Consider the following 15,206-nt stretch of genomic DNA (forward strand, 5'->3'; position numbering starts at 1 on the left):
AGTCCTGACTCCATAGGCTCAGGGCTCCTATCTAGTACTTTCCCAATGGCCTGGAGCAGGCCCTGACTAGAATCCACCCCTTATCCACCTGGTACAGAGCACAAGACCCCTTATATCTGCCCCATCCTCCATTTAAAGGACAACCCAAACCAACTCAGGTCAAACCAAGGGTGGGAGAAGTGCAGCCCAGCAAGAATAGGGCCAAGGAGCTGGCCACTGTGTGTCACCAGAGCATGGCCACCCACGGCCGAGGACCCCACCCTGCGAGGCTGTGGATGGAGGGGTGAGAATGCTTCTGTATCTCTCCCCTTCCAGAGAAACGTGTTTTCCTGCTTTCACCCATCAAAGCCACCACCCCCCCGCCCCCCCCCCCACCCCAAAGAGGTTCTAGAAACTTCCCTTAAGTCAAAGTGGAAACAACTCCCTCCCCAGAGAGCTAACCAGGGACAGGAAGAACAAGTGCTAAGTCTAGGGAGGCAGAGGCCTCGGGCTGGTCCCACTGGGAGCCACCAGGCTCTAAGCAGGTTAGGAAGTTGGGCTACAAATGGACTCCTCTATGGTCCACCTCAGTCTGCTCCTGAGGCAGCAGGCCTAACAGGCAGGAGGGATGTTTGAGGGAGGGCAGCCCCCACACCTAAGGGGTAGCAGCTGAGGGAGCCTGTGCTGTCCCTTTGCCCAGGGGTGCTGGGTGGCATCACCCCTCCTGCCGATCACAGCAGAACAACCACAGCGAAACACACAAGCTCACCCCAGGCCCCACAGCTGGTGAGTGGGGAGAAGCTGGAAACACACCCAGTCCTAGCTCAGTCCTCACGCCCAGCCCTGTAACCCAAGGGCTTGGGTGCTGCACTCTGGAAGCTGGGCTGAAATGGACACTCATGGCTATCAGCACCGTTTAGGGGACTCTTGAGCACTCACAGGACATACCTCAATTCAGACCGTGGGCTCTGGGGCTCCCCAGGTGTGTGTTCAGTTACTGGACAGATGCTGACCCTGGGGAGGGGGGGTCTCAGGCCCAGGAAGGGCCTCCTAGGTCACTGAGTGTCCGGCAGGAGGCAGCCCCACGGGACCCTCTGCATGTGACATGTTACATGTGCAATGTGATAGGACCTGGTGTTGTTCTGGGCTGCACTCTGTGGATTCATCATCATTCCACACAAGATACACAGGAAAAATAAGGCTTGACTGGTTTGGTTGCCTCTGAGTGGTATAATTATCGATTTTTTGTTTCTCTATAATTTTATATATTCTGAAAATTATCTCCAAGATGATGCATTGCTAAAAAAAACAACAACAAAATCTCCAAGCCAAGGCACCCTGCCCCCCACTCTGTTCCCCAGAACAGCACATGTCTGGGCTACAGTTTGGGAATGCCAGGGCTTCTGTTCTTGTAGGGCAACTTAGACTGTGCTTCTGGGGTCTTGGTATCTGTTACACAATCTCAGTGGTCCCAGGGCCACCCTTGTCTCAGGCCCGGGCACTTGGTCATGCCTGGTGGCTCTGCACAACAGCCCAGGGTGGGACCTATCACACACCTCCTCCGTCCCTCAGGTCCTTTCCCCACAATGTTTCCTGGCCTATGAGCTGAAGGGGAGGGGGAGATAAAGGGGACAGAGCCTGGGCTCAGGTGCCCTCCTCTTGCCAAAACCCAGTCCCAGGAGGCTTCAAGGGTCCTGTTCACACATGTCAGAGGGGCAGCTGGAAATGTCAAGCTAGAAAAGCCCAAGCCTGATGTCTTTCAGCAATTTTAATACATTTGAGAATATTTCATAGAACAAAATAAAAAAGTATTGTCAGTCAGCAGAAGCCCATGGTTGAGGGATACAGAAATGTAACTGGCCCTTTTGCAGTAAAGCTTGTGCTTGAAGGGAGAAGAGGCAAAATGACTTCCTGGAGGCTTCAGGTCAAGTGCCACTGGACCAAAAGCACCTCACAGTAGCACTTTTAGGTATGTATGACCATCTAGAATTATCCTATAAAGCCAACATCATAAAAAGAATCCTATTAGAAAAAGCAAAAATCACGCTTCTAGAATCTTCTCACCTGTGGACCCACATGCAAAATGTGGGCAGCCCAGCCAGACACCCCTGCACAGCTTCTTGTCAGAGAGACAGAAATGGGCCTTTAAACAGGTGGGCCTCGTCCCGGCACTCCCCGCGGCCACCCTCTGCCCTGTCACTGACCTCACGGCAGCCTTGTGAGCACAGCCCCATGCCTACCAGCATGAGTTGCCAGGGCTGGCTCGCTTGGCTAGGAAGGGACAGATGTGTGAACTGCAGATCCAGGGAAATCTTTTCCTTCACAGAACAAAAAAGCACCCCCCAACACAATAAATAAACAAAAACATGGCCGCAGATCGGACATACTGGGTCCAGACAGGAGCACAGGCTTCCATGAGGGCGAATGAGAGCCAAAGCGGAACTCAGAAAGACCAAGTGGAAAGACACTGAAAAACAATTAGTTCTCACCTAACAGTCCCTCCTGTGACAGCACAGGGCAACTGTCAACAGAACAACAGAAATCAGAATAGAACCTCGTCAGGAAGGTTGAGACAGGTACCATCTCCCAGGGTCTTCCAGTGTGCCCTGGGGCTGGACTCTGCTGACCTCTCCTTCCTTAGCTGAAAATAGGCATTTCACAAAGAGCCTCCAGTTGGGGCAGCAGGTTAGGACCTCTGGGCAGGGCTGATGGGCACTTACCAGCCACCTGACTGTGGGCCAGCAGGCCACATGCACACAACACACAGCCCATTTCACAATAACCACATTCTTCTCTAGGCTACAGACATATCAAGTCCTAGTCAGGAACACCACACTTGAACGCAGAACCCTCGGCCCATGTGCTGGCCGGGCACCTTCTTCGCATCCTGTGGTTGGGGCAGTGATCCTGCTTCCACTGGTGGCAACTCTTCCTCATGCTGCTTTGCAGGTGCCAAACACAGCTGTGTTCTAGAAGCAACAGGTCTTGACACTGTTTAAACCAACAGCTACTGTGTTAGGCACACAAGAGATGCAGGCTCCCTGTTCCCAAGAAGGGCTGAGTCCCAGTCTGAGAGTCATCTCACCAGGACACCTCATGATAAGGCTTTGGTTCCGCTGCACAGAAGAGGTGCTGGTGCGGCTGCCTGTCACTCGGAACCTGGAAGGTGGTGTGGCAGGGGACCAACTCCATCGCTGGGCTGCATGTCATGAGCCCTGAAGACATCTGCTGTAGCTGTGTATGCAGTGGCCTCCAAGACCCCCCTTGCAAGGAGAGTTAAGGCACTTCCTTAAATTCTTGCCTAGGAGGATTTCGTCTGAGTGACTCAGAGTGACTTTAAATTACACTGTCTGGGCTGCCTCCAGCTGTTTAGCTTTTTCTCCTGCTATGTCCGACTTCATTTCTGGCTTTCACCAGGCTAATGTCCAGATTTTGTGTTTTAGCTCTACGTTCACGAAACAAATTTAACTTTGGTACCAATAGAACAGGAGCTTTTCCCCCCAATATTGCTCATAAGAAAAAAAAAAAATTTTAACCAGAACTCCTTTTGACCAATTCTTTTGTCCAGAAACCTAATGCCAGAGCTGGGTTTCCAAGCCCCTTCAAGGCTGAAGGACAGGTCGGCAGAGGCGTGACAAGGGGGACCCAGCAGCAAAACCAACCATTCAGCAGCAGCAGACCCTTTGAGCCAGGAACTTGAGTCGCAATCATTTGTTAGCTCAAGTTGCAAACACTTAAATCACACGGGCCAGGACAGCCCTGTCACCCGGAAGCGGTGGCCATCCCACTGCCATGGGATGCACGCCTTGAAACTGAGCCCACGTCCAGGGCCGTGGCCTGTTCACCCAGCCATCTCTGCCAGGTGCCGACTTCCCTGCCCAGTTCTCCCAGGTGACAGAACCTGCGCTGGCAAGGAGTCCAGAAGAGCTGCAGCTAAAGCTTTCACTAACCCCCTGTGAGCTGCCCACATCATTTCACCCCCTTCCCCAAGTTTAGCTGTGCGTGAGCCGTTTTTTACACCCCGCAGCACTAATGTAGTTCAATATTCTCTTCAGAAAAGAAACTCCGCAGCAAACAGCGTGTGTGATGTGCATTGAGCCCACGCCGACCTCTGACCTGACAGGTCATGTACGAGGAGCCCAGTGTGAGCCGTGGGCCACAGACGCCTGAGTTCTCCCAACTCAGAGGCCCCGGCTGAAGGCTCACACGCTGCGGGGCAGCCCAGAGAGTCGCTGAAAGCTTTACGGGGTGCATAGCTAATGGCGTTGGTGTCACTTGGTAATGGGGAGAGTCCTTCTGGTGTGCTCAGGTTTCAAAGTACTTGTAGATTGCTGTCACGTAAAGCATCACGCTTTGCCAATCAGGCCGCTCGGTCCGGACCATTTCATTAATGTCCTGGCGGAGAAGGAAGAGACCTGCTTAGAATCCCAGGTCACCTCTGGGCCCATCCCAACAGGCTCCCCCCACAGCTGGGGTCGGGGGCTTCGACTCTGGGCTAAGCTGGATCATATCCACCAAAGGCCTGGCCAAGATGCCTGCTCCATCGCTACCAAGTGTGCCTGCGAAGTGTCAGCATGGTCCCTGAGCTGCCTGTCTGTGCCTGAGCCCTACCCCAGAGTCCCACACCGGGGTGCCCATGCTCCCGGCCACAGCCCTCCAAGGCTGGCTTTTGTCTTCTTTGGGGCCTTGCTCTCTGCCTACCTCTCTTAAACCCCTCCACATGGTGGCTTCTGAGAGCCCTTCTCACCCTAGTCTCTGTCCTGAGAGAGTCTCTGTGGGCCCAGGGCTCCCAGAACTCAACTTTCCAATGTCCTTCACCATGGCAACCATCTGAAATCATCAAAGACACTGTTCTCTAACTGTATCCTGCAGAATATCAGTGATCTGTGAGATGCCAGCTGATGAAACCCAAGACTTGGATATATGACTAGAAGACCCCAAAAGAGTTTCACTGTTGCTGAAGAACATCCATGACTTTTCAGGGGAGCCATGCTCAAGAGAACCCGTGGAACCATGGGTGAGGGACACAGAACATGTTGCCACAGCCAGCACAATGGAACGGGCCACCCAATGGTGGTATAGAAAAAAGAAAATACGTTTGTTCAATGTAAGATCTTGACTAAAAGCTCTTTAGGGTGGGGAAACGGACAGCTTTTTATATGTTAGTACTTTACATGTGATATAAAATACCCAGCTAACGGGAAACATTTCAATAACGGTAATTTCTCTTTCTCTCTGTACAGCTGAATAGAGGACATATTTCTGTCAATTCAGAAGATACAACTTCTGGGACTTTACATGAACACTCCTGTGGGGTAAATATGAATGTAAACACTTCTTCAAAACCATCCAACGGTTACAAATGAGGGTAAGGGGTGTCCTTGAGTCCCTGACCCAGTCCCACAGGGCTCTTTACTCTGTGGAAATCTCAAGCTGGGCGCCCTGGACAAACACCTCAGTAGAGTTTATATATATAATGAAAGTGTCTCTAGGTGTGGAAGTACTGGCTTTGCATCTGGACGCAGTATTTTCTTCAGAAAGTCAGACATAGTGACAAGGTGAGAGCTCTGACAGAAGCATGTGTGGTTTGAGCTACTGCGGGCACTGAGCAGAGGCCTAATGACCCTGAAATGTGGGCTCTCTACAACTAATTTCTCACACTGTGAGTGGCATTTGCCACAGCACTTGTGAAGCGTGGCATACCTGCTCCACCTCTAAAGTCTCCTTCCTCGAATCGCACTCGCCTCCTCTCCCCCTAGCATGACAAAAGGCAGACAAACCCACAGGAATGCATCTCTGACAATGACATGTTATTGTCATGAGATTCACCTGAAAAAGAAGGTGACTCTAAGGAAGTCAAAGTCGCTGGGGCTGTGGTCAAGATGACTCCACCCACCTCAGGTGCTTCCTCAGGACGCACAAAGCGCCCACAGGACTGAGGTGAAACCCCTGCCGGGGCCCCTCTGGCAGGATGCTCACTCGGCCGGCCAGGGCCTGTGTGGACCCCTGTCTCGCCCAGTAGCCACCCAGGAACTCTCTTAATGAGAAGGAAGCTCTTTCCAACAAAAGAAGGGGCCTGCCAGTGACTCACCAGTGTGGATTTGATGCCGACGCTCTCAGCTGCCTGAAAGGCCAGGGTGAAGTTCCTTCGCTGTAAAAGAAACTGTGTGACTGGAGTGGACAAGCGAGGCCAGGAGGAAGGCAACCTGCACTACCTGTGCTGCCAGGGAAGATGGACAGCCACCTCCACTTGGTGCCAGAACAAACCTACACTGGAGCCCCTGAAGCCCCCACCTACCCTGACCACCCCTCCGCAGGGCCCACCCACTCCTCTGGTGACCGGCTGTAGAGCAATCTCCACAAGCCCCTTCTTTCCTCGCTGTGGAAAAGGGATGCTTCTGACACATCAGCCCTGAGCTGCCTGGACCTGGACCTCAAAAGCTGATCAGAAACACCTGTCAAATGAGCTTCCTCCCCAGGGGAAAATCTTCAAGGGTTATCTGAGGGCAGGAGGGGACCAGAGGAAGGCTCGGGCTTGGGACCTCTCCTAGTGCCCATCTGGACGAGGGTTCTCCCCAACCTGTCTCCAAGCACCTCCCTGAGTGGGACACCCGGACTGCACAGGGCTGGTGGGAGGCTGGCCTGGTGTGGTGAGAGCCCTGCCCAGACTGCTCATGCCTTGAGCAGTTCTCCGTGGCCAGTTCTTGGTAAAACCCTCAATTCTAAATATCATCACCCAGGAAGGCTGACAGCTCCCACAGGGAATGTTGTCACTTGGGGAATTCTGAACCCACCAAATGTCCTAGAAAGGTTGGTCAGGGACTGGCTGGCTCAGCACAAATAACTCAATCCCAGAACAAAACTGAGCTGGGATGAGGCCACTGTGAGCCAGCAATGTGACTTGGGTCCTGCCAGTGGAAGGCTCTGCCTCTCCTATGCGGTAAGGACTCCAGGAGCTGGCCATTCCACAGCCGGCCTACCTTATCTTGGCTGTTCAGCTCTTGATATGGAATGTGGGCCGGAAGGTACGTATGCAGGAGAGCACAGAAGGCCAACCCGTCATTCCAACTGCTGCTGAAGTTTGTAATGTCAATATTCTGAAGGAAAAGAAGAAAAACAGGTAAGTAACGCACGTTGTGATCTTCTGAGGAGGACGGTGAGGAGGAGAAAGGAGGCCTCAGATGCCACGTGGCCTCCAAATGTCAGGCAGGGGGAGCTTCCGGAGAAAGCACAGAGTGCTAGGGGCCATGTCCCAAGACCAGCAGGTGTCAGTGACTGGCCTTGTAGCAATTCCCCACTCCATCCTATCCACCACCTACAGATTGCTGCCACCTTGGTGGCACACGTTTGAGCCACCTCCTCTTCACGTGAAGAACAGTGGGCACAGGGCACTGTTCTGGCAGTTCTGCAGCATCATGGGGCCCTGGGGAGCAGAGTTCTACGCTGAGAAGTTATGATTCAGCCTGACCTCCCCTATTAGGGCTCAGGCACAGATTTATAGTACATAAAAACCCCTGTGTTCTGAAGGCATCAACAGCTGCCATCTTGCATTAGGAGACATTGGGAGCTGATTCATGCTGGGGCTGTGTGCGTCCCCACAGCGCTTCTCCCAGATCACCTCGACTTTCTTGTAAGAGGTACCTCATTCCATATTTATAGTATAATTATTTGCAACCATAAAAGTAACATATTCAGAATAGTTGACTATATGGTAACACAATTTGGCTAATGTGTAGCCTTTACCTTTACTTGCGAGAATTCTTTTTTTTTCTTTGAGAGAGAGAGAGAGAGAGAGAGAGAGAAGAGCATGCTCACTCGAGTGGGGGAGGGGCAGAGGGGCAAGGGGAGGGGCAGAAGGACAAGGAGAGGGGGAGAGGGAGAGAGGGAAGGAGCGGGAGGGAGAGGGAGAGAGAAGAGGGAAGGAGGGAGGGAGGGGAGGAGAGAGAAAGAGAGAAAAAGAGAATATGAATCTTAAGCAGGCTCCACACTCAGCCCAGAGCCTGACTTGGGACTTAGCCGTGAGATCATGACCTGAGCTAAATCAAGAGTCTGATCCTTGGGGCGCCTGGGTGGCTCAGTCGGTTAAGCGGCCGACTTCGGCTCAGGTCATGATCTCGCGGTCCATGAGTTCGAGCCCCGCGTCGGGCTCTGTGCTGACAGCTCAGAGCCTGGAGCCTGTTTCAGATTCTGTGTCTCCCTCTCTCTGACCCTCCCCGTTCATGCTCTGTCTCTCTCTGTCTCAAAAATAAATAAACGTTAAAAAAAAAATTAAAAAAAAAAGAGTCTGACCCTTAACCTTCTGAGCTACCCAGGCACCCCATAAGAATCCTTTAAAAAAATTTTTTTTTGTTTATTTATTTTTGAGAGAGACAGAGACAGAATACCAGTGGGTTAGGGGCAGAGAGGAAGACACAGAATCCAAAGCAGGCTCCAGGCTCTGAGCTGTCAGCACAGAGCCCGATGCGGGGCTCGAACCCACGAGCTGTGAGATCATGACCTGAGCCGAACTCGGACGCTCACCCGACTGAGCCACCCAGGCGCCCCAAGAATCCTTTTGAAAGTAAAACTCCACAATTAAATTTTGGAAATTCACACACTTTATATAAATGCCACAAACTGAAAAAGCGAGCACTTCCCAAACACCTCTTATTTAAGGTCACACTGTTCTTTCATGCAGACTTCAACTGCATCAAGGGTTAGTTCTTGGGGGTCTGGGAAAGCCCACATTTTATTATTGAAGGCAAACCACCCGTTCCTGGGTACAGGTTCCTACTCCTTCCTGGGACAAGTGATCACACAATATGAATACCATGTGTACATGTACAGAGTTTTACAAACTTTGCCATCCCTGACCCTGGTTTACAGACTGTTAGGTTCTCACACCGAGTAGGGGAATGGATGAGGGGCAGGTGGGGAGGACAGGACCAGGCCTGGCAACTGGCCCTTCGGGAAAGACAGTCTTAGTCCAGACTCAGCAGCTCTCAGGCAGTTTCCTTACAAAAGCAGCAAGCAATGTGGAAGAGCACAGAGCTGAACTTTTCATAAGCTTTTATCATCCAAGTGAATTCTGGCCCTCGAATGCAGACACCCAGAATGCTGCCCTCTGGGGGCGGGGGGGGGGGGGGCTTCTACTCAAACATAAGCCGTCAAAAAGGCAGCAGCTCTGTGGGCAATTATTCCAGAGGTCATTTCCCCTCTGTAACCTGATTATTTGGGGCAGCCAGTCACGCTGATCTGGCCTGAAATCATTGTTCATAAACTGTGGTGAGAGAAATTACCAGATTAAAGCACGAAAGGATACAAACCTGCCAAGAGTCACAGGGAAGATCGCAGTAAGCTTTCAGGGCCATCTGACTTGGCCTCAAAGAGTGCACCCGCCCACCCTCCCCCAGTGACTGGGGCCTGACAGGTCTTCCCTGCCTCGGTGCTGCAGTCCCCACACTTCCTGGCCACGAAGACACAGTCCAAATAAGCATGCCTGTCCGGTTTCCGACAGCCCCTCCCCGCCCCCCTCCAGGGGACAATACCAGTCACCACCTCCTTTAAGGGCGCCGTGCAACCAGTGGTGTCTGACAGTTACTGCTGAGCCACCACAGCAAACGTGCCGCTTTCATCTCACATGAATCTCAGGAAGCAGCCAGCCAAGGGGAGCCAGCACCATCTGGGAGGAAACTGGAAGTAGGGAAGGGAAATGACCTGTCCAAGGTGCTGGGCTGGTAGCAGGGAGGATTGAGTGTCAGTTTAATTCTATCACCCGGGAGCAGTTTTAGATAAGGAGGCTGGGGCGCAAGGAGGCCCAGGTCCCAGAGCTGATCTATGTGGTTATTCAAACTCAGGCCTGTCCAAAGCCCATCCACACTCCAGAAATCAGACTAGATCTCATGACAAGTGCCCTGATCAAAGACCCGAGGGCACGGAGTATCACTGTGTGGAAAGCAGGGTGAGAAGCTTCTTAATGACTGTCCAAGGCCTGTGGGAGGCCAACAGCAACATGTGGCTGCTAAGGACTCCCAACCCTTGCCCCCAGAGGTCACATTCATTTCTGGAGGAAAACAAATCTCTACTTCCTGCTGTCGCAGCCCCCTCTTCCAGCTCCTGAAAGTCAGGCGTCTGGCAGAGCTGCCTACGTGCCTGGCTTCCCAGCACCTCCAGAGGAAACTGCTGCGCTCCAGCTCCCCAGCTGTGGGAACCCCAGCCTTCCCCAGCTTCCTCAACACAAACCCAACCTCAAACCTGGAACCTCCAGGCAGAGCAGCAACTTCATTTACAAAACATGCCAAAGATATTTAAACAATGAGGAAACAATGGCTTCTTGAGTTTCAGGGCAGGGGGTGCTAACTTTGAAGTACCTGACTACCAAACTTCCAAATCAAAACAAAGTCCAAACCCAGGCAGGCTGGCAGGTGTCACTGTCCCCGCCAGCTGGAGGCGAGCCAGGCTGGGCGCTGTACCCAGCAGGGACACTGAAGCCAACATGCAGGAAACCCAAGTGAGACCTTCAAATGCCCTGTCCCCGTCCTTCTATCTCCTACCCCCTCCAGAGAGACCCTGGGGGAAAATGAGGCCAGTGCTTCAAAGGAAATGGAGAAAAGCCTAAAATCTGAGAAAGCAGGCCTCAGGCAAGGCTGCCATCACCCCATGCCACCACGGCTGTGCTGGGCCTGCACCCTCTGCTCCCAATCTCACTGCTTATTCATTTAAAAACAAATTTTTTTTAACGTTTATTTATTTTTGAGAGAGAGACAGAGAGCACGAGCAGGGGAGGGGCAGAGAGAGAGGGAGACACACCATCTAAAGCAGGTTTCATGCTCCAGAGTTGTCAGCACAGAGCCTGACGCAGGGCTCAAACTGAGATCATGAGCTGAGTTTAAGTCAGATACTTAACTGACTGAGCCAGGCGCCCTTCTGCTTGTTCGTTTTTGATGTTCAGGGCTGGGATATCAATCTACTGTGAAATAATGCAGACTGAACATGGAAAAGTCTATAAACAATGAAGCTGGTTCTCTGAGGCTGAAAAGGGTGCTAGAAAATCCAGATGGGAAGACAGGAAAGTTCTGCTGGCTTCCTCTCTGGAGCTCTTAATTTTGAGGCTATTAATTTAGGCTTAAGAAGCCACCTCGTCACAAAGTTATCTGTAACAGCCTTAGGACTTTCACAGATATACTTTTTGGCATGTTTATTTCACAAAGGATGTCTAGGAATGGACCTTCTATTTTCAAAAAGTGGCATTTTCAGTGCATAAGGGAAGTCCTTGACTGTAAAACCTAAGTGTACTTCTCCCTGGACAGAAGGGCCATTTACACCTTACAGATTACCACAGGGGCTGCGGTAGGATCAAGGGCCTTCCCCCCCGGATGTGCCCTGACTCCTACATGGATGGCTTCTTCAGCAGGCCAGCCAATACCTATAAAATGAACTATTCTTAAAGCCCAAAGCATGATGTTTTCAGGGAATACACATACCAATGCTTTTCTTACTGTTCACTATTCACAGGTACTGATACTAACAAGCTCTCTAAGAAGGAAACGGTTTTCTTTTTCTTTTTAAAAATTTTTTAATTTTTAATTTTAGAGACAGAGAGAGCACAAGTGGAGGAGAGAGGCAGAAGGAGAGAGAGAGAATCTTAAGCAGGGACTTGATCCCACGATCCTGGGATCAAGACCTGAGCCAAAATCAAGAGCTGGACTCTCAACTGACTGAGCCACCCAGGTGCCCCCAATTTTGTTTTTAAAAGAGACACAGAAGTAGTAATTACAAAAATAGAGACATACAGTAGTAATTATAATGCAAGTTTCTTTAACAAAAATTTTTTTAACGTTTATTCATTTTTAATTAATTTTTTTTAATGTTTATTATTTATTTTTGAGAGTGAGACAACATGAGCAGGGAAGTGGCAGAGAAAGAGGGAGACACAGACTCTGAAGCAGGTTCCAGGCTCAGCACAGAGCCTGACACAGGCTCAGACCCACGAACCGTGATACCATGACCTGAGCCAAGTCAGACGCTTAACCGACTGAGCCACCCAGGCGCCCCCAATGTTTATTCATTTTTGAGAGACAAAGAGAGAGAGCACAAGCAGAAAAAGGGAGAGAGAGGGAGACACAGAATCTGAAGCAGGCTCCAGGCTCTGAGCGGTCAGCACAGAGCCTGACGCAGGACCCCAACCCACGAAATGTGAGATCATGACCTGAGCCGAACGAAGTCAGACACTCAACCAACTGAGCCACTCAGGTGCCCCTATAATGCAAGTTTCTACTTAATGAATTCAGATTTTGCATTCAGTTTTCAGGTCAATTCAGGACTTTTCTACTTTTCTAGAGAAGTCTATGTTTGGATTAGGCGGACAAAAATGAGAGGCTTATGATACGTGCCAGAACAAAAGTTCAGGAAAGCATTCAGCACAGACTCAAATGAGGCACTTTGTCGCATTTTCTCCCACAGCCGCACGTCCTCCCATCGAGGAAATGTCCACTAAGAGATCTGATGGGGCAGATGGACGTGGCCTGCTTCACAGGCCCATCTGTTGTCCTTTTCACTATCATAAAAATTCAGACCAGACACCTAACACCCTCACGCCCCTCCATAGGATTGGCTGGGTGATTCCCACTCATTCAATTCTTGACCTGGGCCAGAAGCCCTCTCCTAATCCTGTGACTTAGATATGATGCTGTCCTTTGTCTGTGGCCTTCAGGTAGCCCCACTTTGGTGTGTGTTTATATGCACTGAGAGTTGAGCGGTGGAGTAAGAGAGCAAAAAAATTACACAAAATCTCCACAGAAAAAAATTAAAAAGTGTCATAAAACATCTTAAAATGTTTTAATTGGTCTGAAGCTTAATTAAGGGCCATAAAATACACCCCCAAATTCCACATGTTCTTTAAATAGTTATTAAGGTTCTGATCTATTTAAGGAAATGCCACTTTTATGGGCACAGGGCAAAAAGCCAAATACCATGATTCATCTCTCTGCTCACATCAATTTCCTTATGCCCGTCTCAACTGTGGAAGAGTGGGATCACAGCCAAACACAGACAGAGAGGCCAGGTCCTTCCTGCGACTGAAGATGCTGGGAATGCTACCTGCTGGGGGTCACAGCCCAGCCTTCAGGAGACACAAGTGAATTACAAACAAAACCAACCCTGCCCAAGGTGCCTCAGCCCCAGGCCATGGGTCAAGTTCTGGAGGGTGTGTGGAAACCTGAGAGAGGCAGGCAGGAGAGGGTACCTTTAAATATGTGGTATGGTAGGGGGATGTGAGGTCTAAATAGCATGAGGCTCTTGATCTCGGGGTCGTGAGTTCAAGCCCCACACTGGGTGTAGAGATTACTTAAAAATAAAAACTTAAACAAACAAATAAATAAAATAGAGGGAAAAAACATCAAGAGACAGTATTTACCATTGCTGGTAGTGTTAAACACGGAGGCCTCAGAAGACTCTGGATGTAACCAGCAAAAGCCTGCTTGGTGCCCAGGGCTGCCACGGTGTGAACTGGCAGGCCCACTCTGGCTGCAGATCTAAGGGAGGTGTCCTGGGGACCTTAGTGCTTTCTCCTTTTTGAAGGAGAGCTAAGCTCTCTCTGCTCCAGGTCAGAGAAGGAGAGGGGAAGGGAGGGGAGGGGAGGGAAGGAGGGCAGCATATATCCATGAGGCTTGCTCACCATGGAGTCCAGTGTTGGGACTACGTGGTAAAGAGGGAGGAAGGAAGGAACCAGCAACCCTGAAGACAGGGCCCTGCAGCTCATGCCACTTGTCAGGGAGGGGCTTCTAATAAGGACCTTTGATCTTCACTGTGCATCAGTATCACGTGCAAGGCCTTTCCAAGGCCACATGTTCAGCTCTACCCCAGAGAGGCTGACCCAGTTGTCTGGACGTTATTTTCGTTAAAGGTCCCCAGATCACCTGAGTCAGGACCACTGATCTAAAGACTGACAGCGGTGGAAGTGCAGTGGATGGGAACATTTAAAGGTGAAATCCGGGAGTTCATGATGATGCTCACAGAAGCATACCCAGCCCAGCTTGGAAACCACTCACAGTCTTGAGGGCTGGGAAACCAAGGGAGAGGATCAAGCACCGGATGGAACTTCCCCGACCAAACTGGATGTCAAAGCAATTAAACAGCTGATGAAAGAGTTTGTGAAGAGGAATTCCAAAGAAGCAGGAGTGACTGACAGAAATGGAATGGTACCATTTGGCAACAGTGATGATGAGTGGCCAGGACCATCTCAGAAACACAGAGCCAGTCCTGCTCTGCTCTATCTGAAAGGGCAGGACACAACTCCACAACTGAGGTGTTTCTGCCAAAACCTGGAACCGGAATCAGATCTAACCTGTAGTTCTATTTTCCAGCTTATATTAGGGAGAGCAGCACAGGGATGTAGTCAGCAAAACCTAAAATGTAGAACTCTATAGAATACATGATCCACTTCCCTCAAGAGGACAAACTGAAAGGAAAAAAAACGGGGGTGAATTTTACGATTAAAATAGACTTAAAAGAGGTATGTTATCCAAATGCAACGTGTGAACCTTATCTGGATCTTATTTGTAACAAATCAATGAAAAAAAACCATGATTCAATCGGGAAGTTTAAACTAAATGTGAGAGGGCATTAAATGACTGGGAGTTGTTCTGGAAACCTCCAGGTGGGGGTGGAGAGTGCAAGGACCATGTGCAATGACTTGTGTCCAGGGGGCATGTGCACAGGGTCACTTTGCCACTCTCATTACTGTAGTGGGTATTTGAAAATTTCCACAAAAAGACAAACCAACCTACAACTCAACAACTCAACTAAAAGATAAATAACCCAACTGCCCAAATGCAAAATCGAGCAAAGGATCTGAACAGATATTTACCCAAAGAAGACAGATGAATGGCCAACAACACATAAGAAGACACTCAACTCCATTCGGCAGCAGGGAAATGCAAATCAAAACTACCAAGAGCTACCACTTCATAGCCAATAGAACACATGTCATTTTACAAAACAGAATAACAGGGGCATCTGGGTGGCTCAGTCGGTTGGGCGTCCAACTCTTGGTTTCAGCTTAGGTCACGATCTCACGGTTTCATGGGTCCAGGCCCGTGTTGGCCTCTGTACTGGCAGCGCAGAGCCTGCTTTGGGTTCTTTCTCCCTCCCCCAGTCGCACTGTCTCTGTCTCTCTCAAAATAAATGAATTAAAAAAAAATTGAATAACAAGTGCTGGTGAGGATGTAAAGAAATGAGAATTGTACACT

At 50.3% G+C, this 15,206-nt stretch overlaps 1 protein-coding gene across 3 annotated transcripts in view; it reads right to left on the reverse strand.

Moving 5' to 3' along the window:
- Window positions 1-1,732: 1,732 nt before the first annotated feature.
- The window catches only part of SPECC1L (sperm antigen with calponin homology and coiled-coil domains 1 like), a 141,844-nt gene continuing 128,370 nt past the window's right edge, over window positions 1,733-15,206 (reverse strand). For all 3 annotated transcript variants that reach the window (XM_060612580.2, XM_060612581.2, XM_060612583.3), the window contains 3 exons: window positions 6,960-7,076; window positions 6,071-6,130; window positions 1,733-4,374 (listed from right to left, as the gene is read on the reverse strand). In XM_060612580.2, the coding sequence (XP_060468563.1) occupies window positions 4,285-4,374; window positions 6,071-6,130; window positions 6,960-7,076 (267 nt within the window). In that variant the 3' untranslated portion in view covers window positions 1,733-4,284. The remainder of the gene's footprint in view (window positions 4,375-6,070; window positions 6,131-6,959; window positions 7,077-15,206) is intronic.

The sequence above is a fragment of the Panthera onca genome, chromosome D3 (assembly GCF_046562875.1).
Source record: "Panthera onca isolate mPanOnc1 chromosome D3, mPanOnc1 haplotype 2, whole genome shotgun sequence".
NCBI classification, from domain to species: Eukaryota; Metazoa; Chordata; class Mammalia; order Carnivora; family Felidae; genus Panthera; species Panthera onca.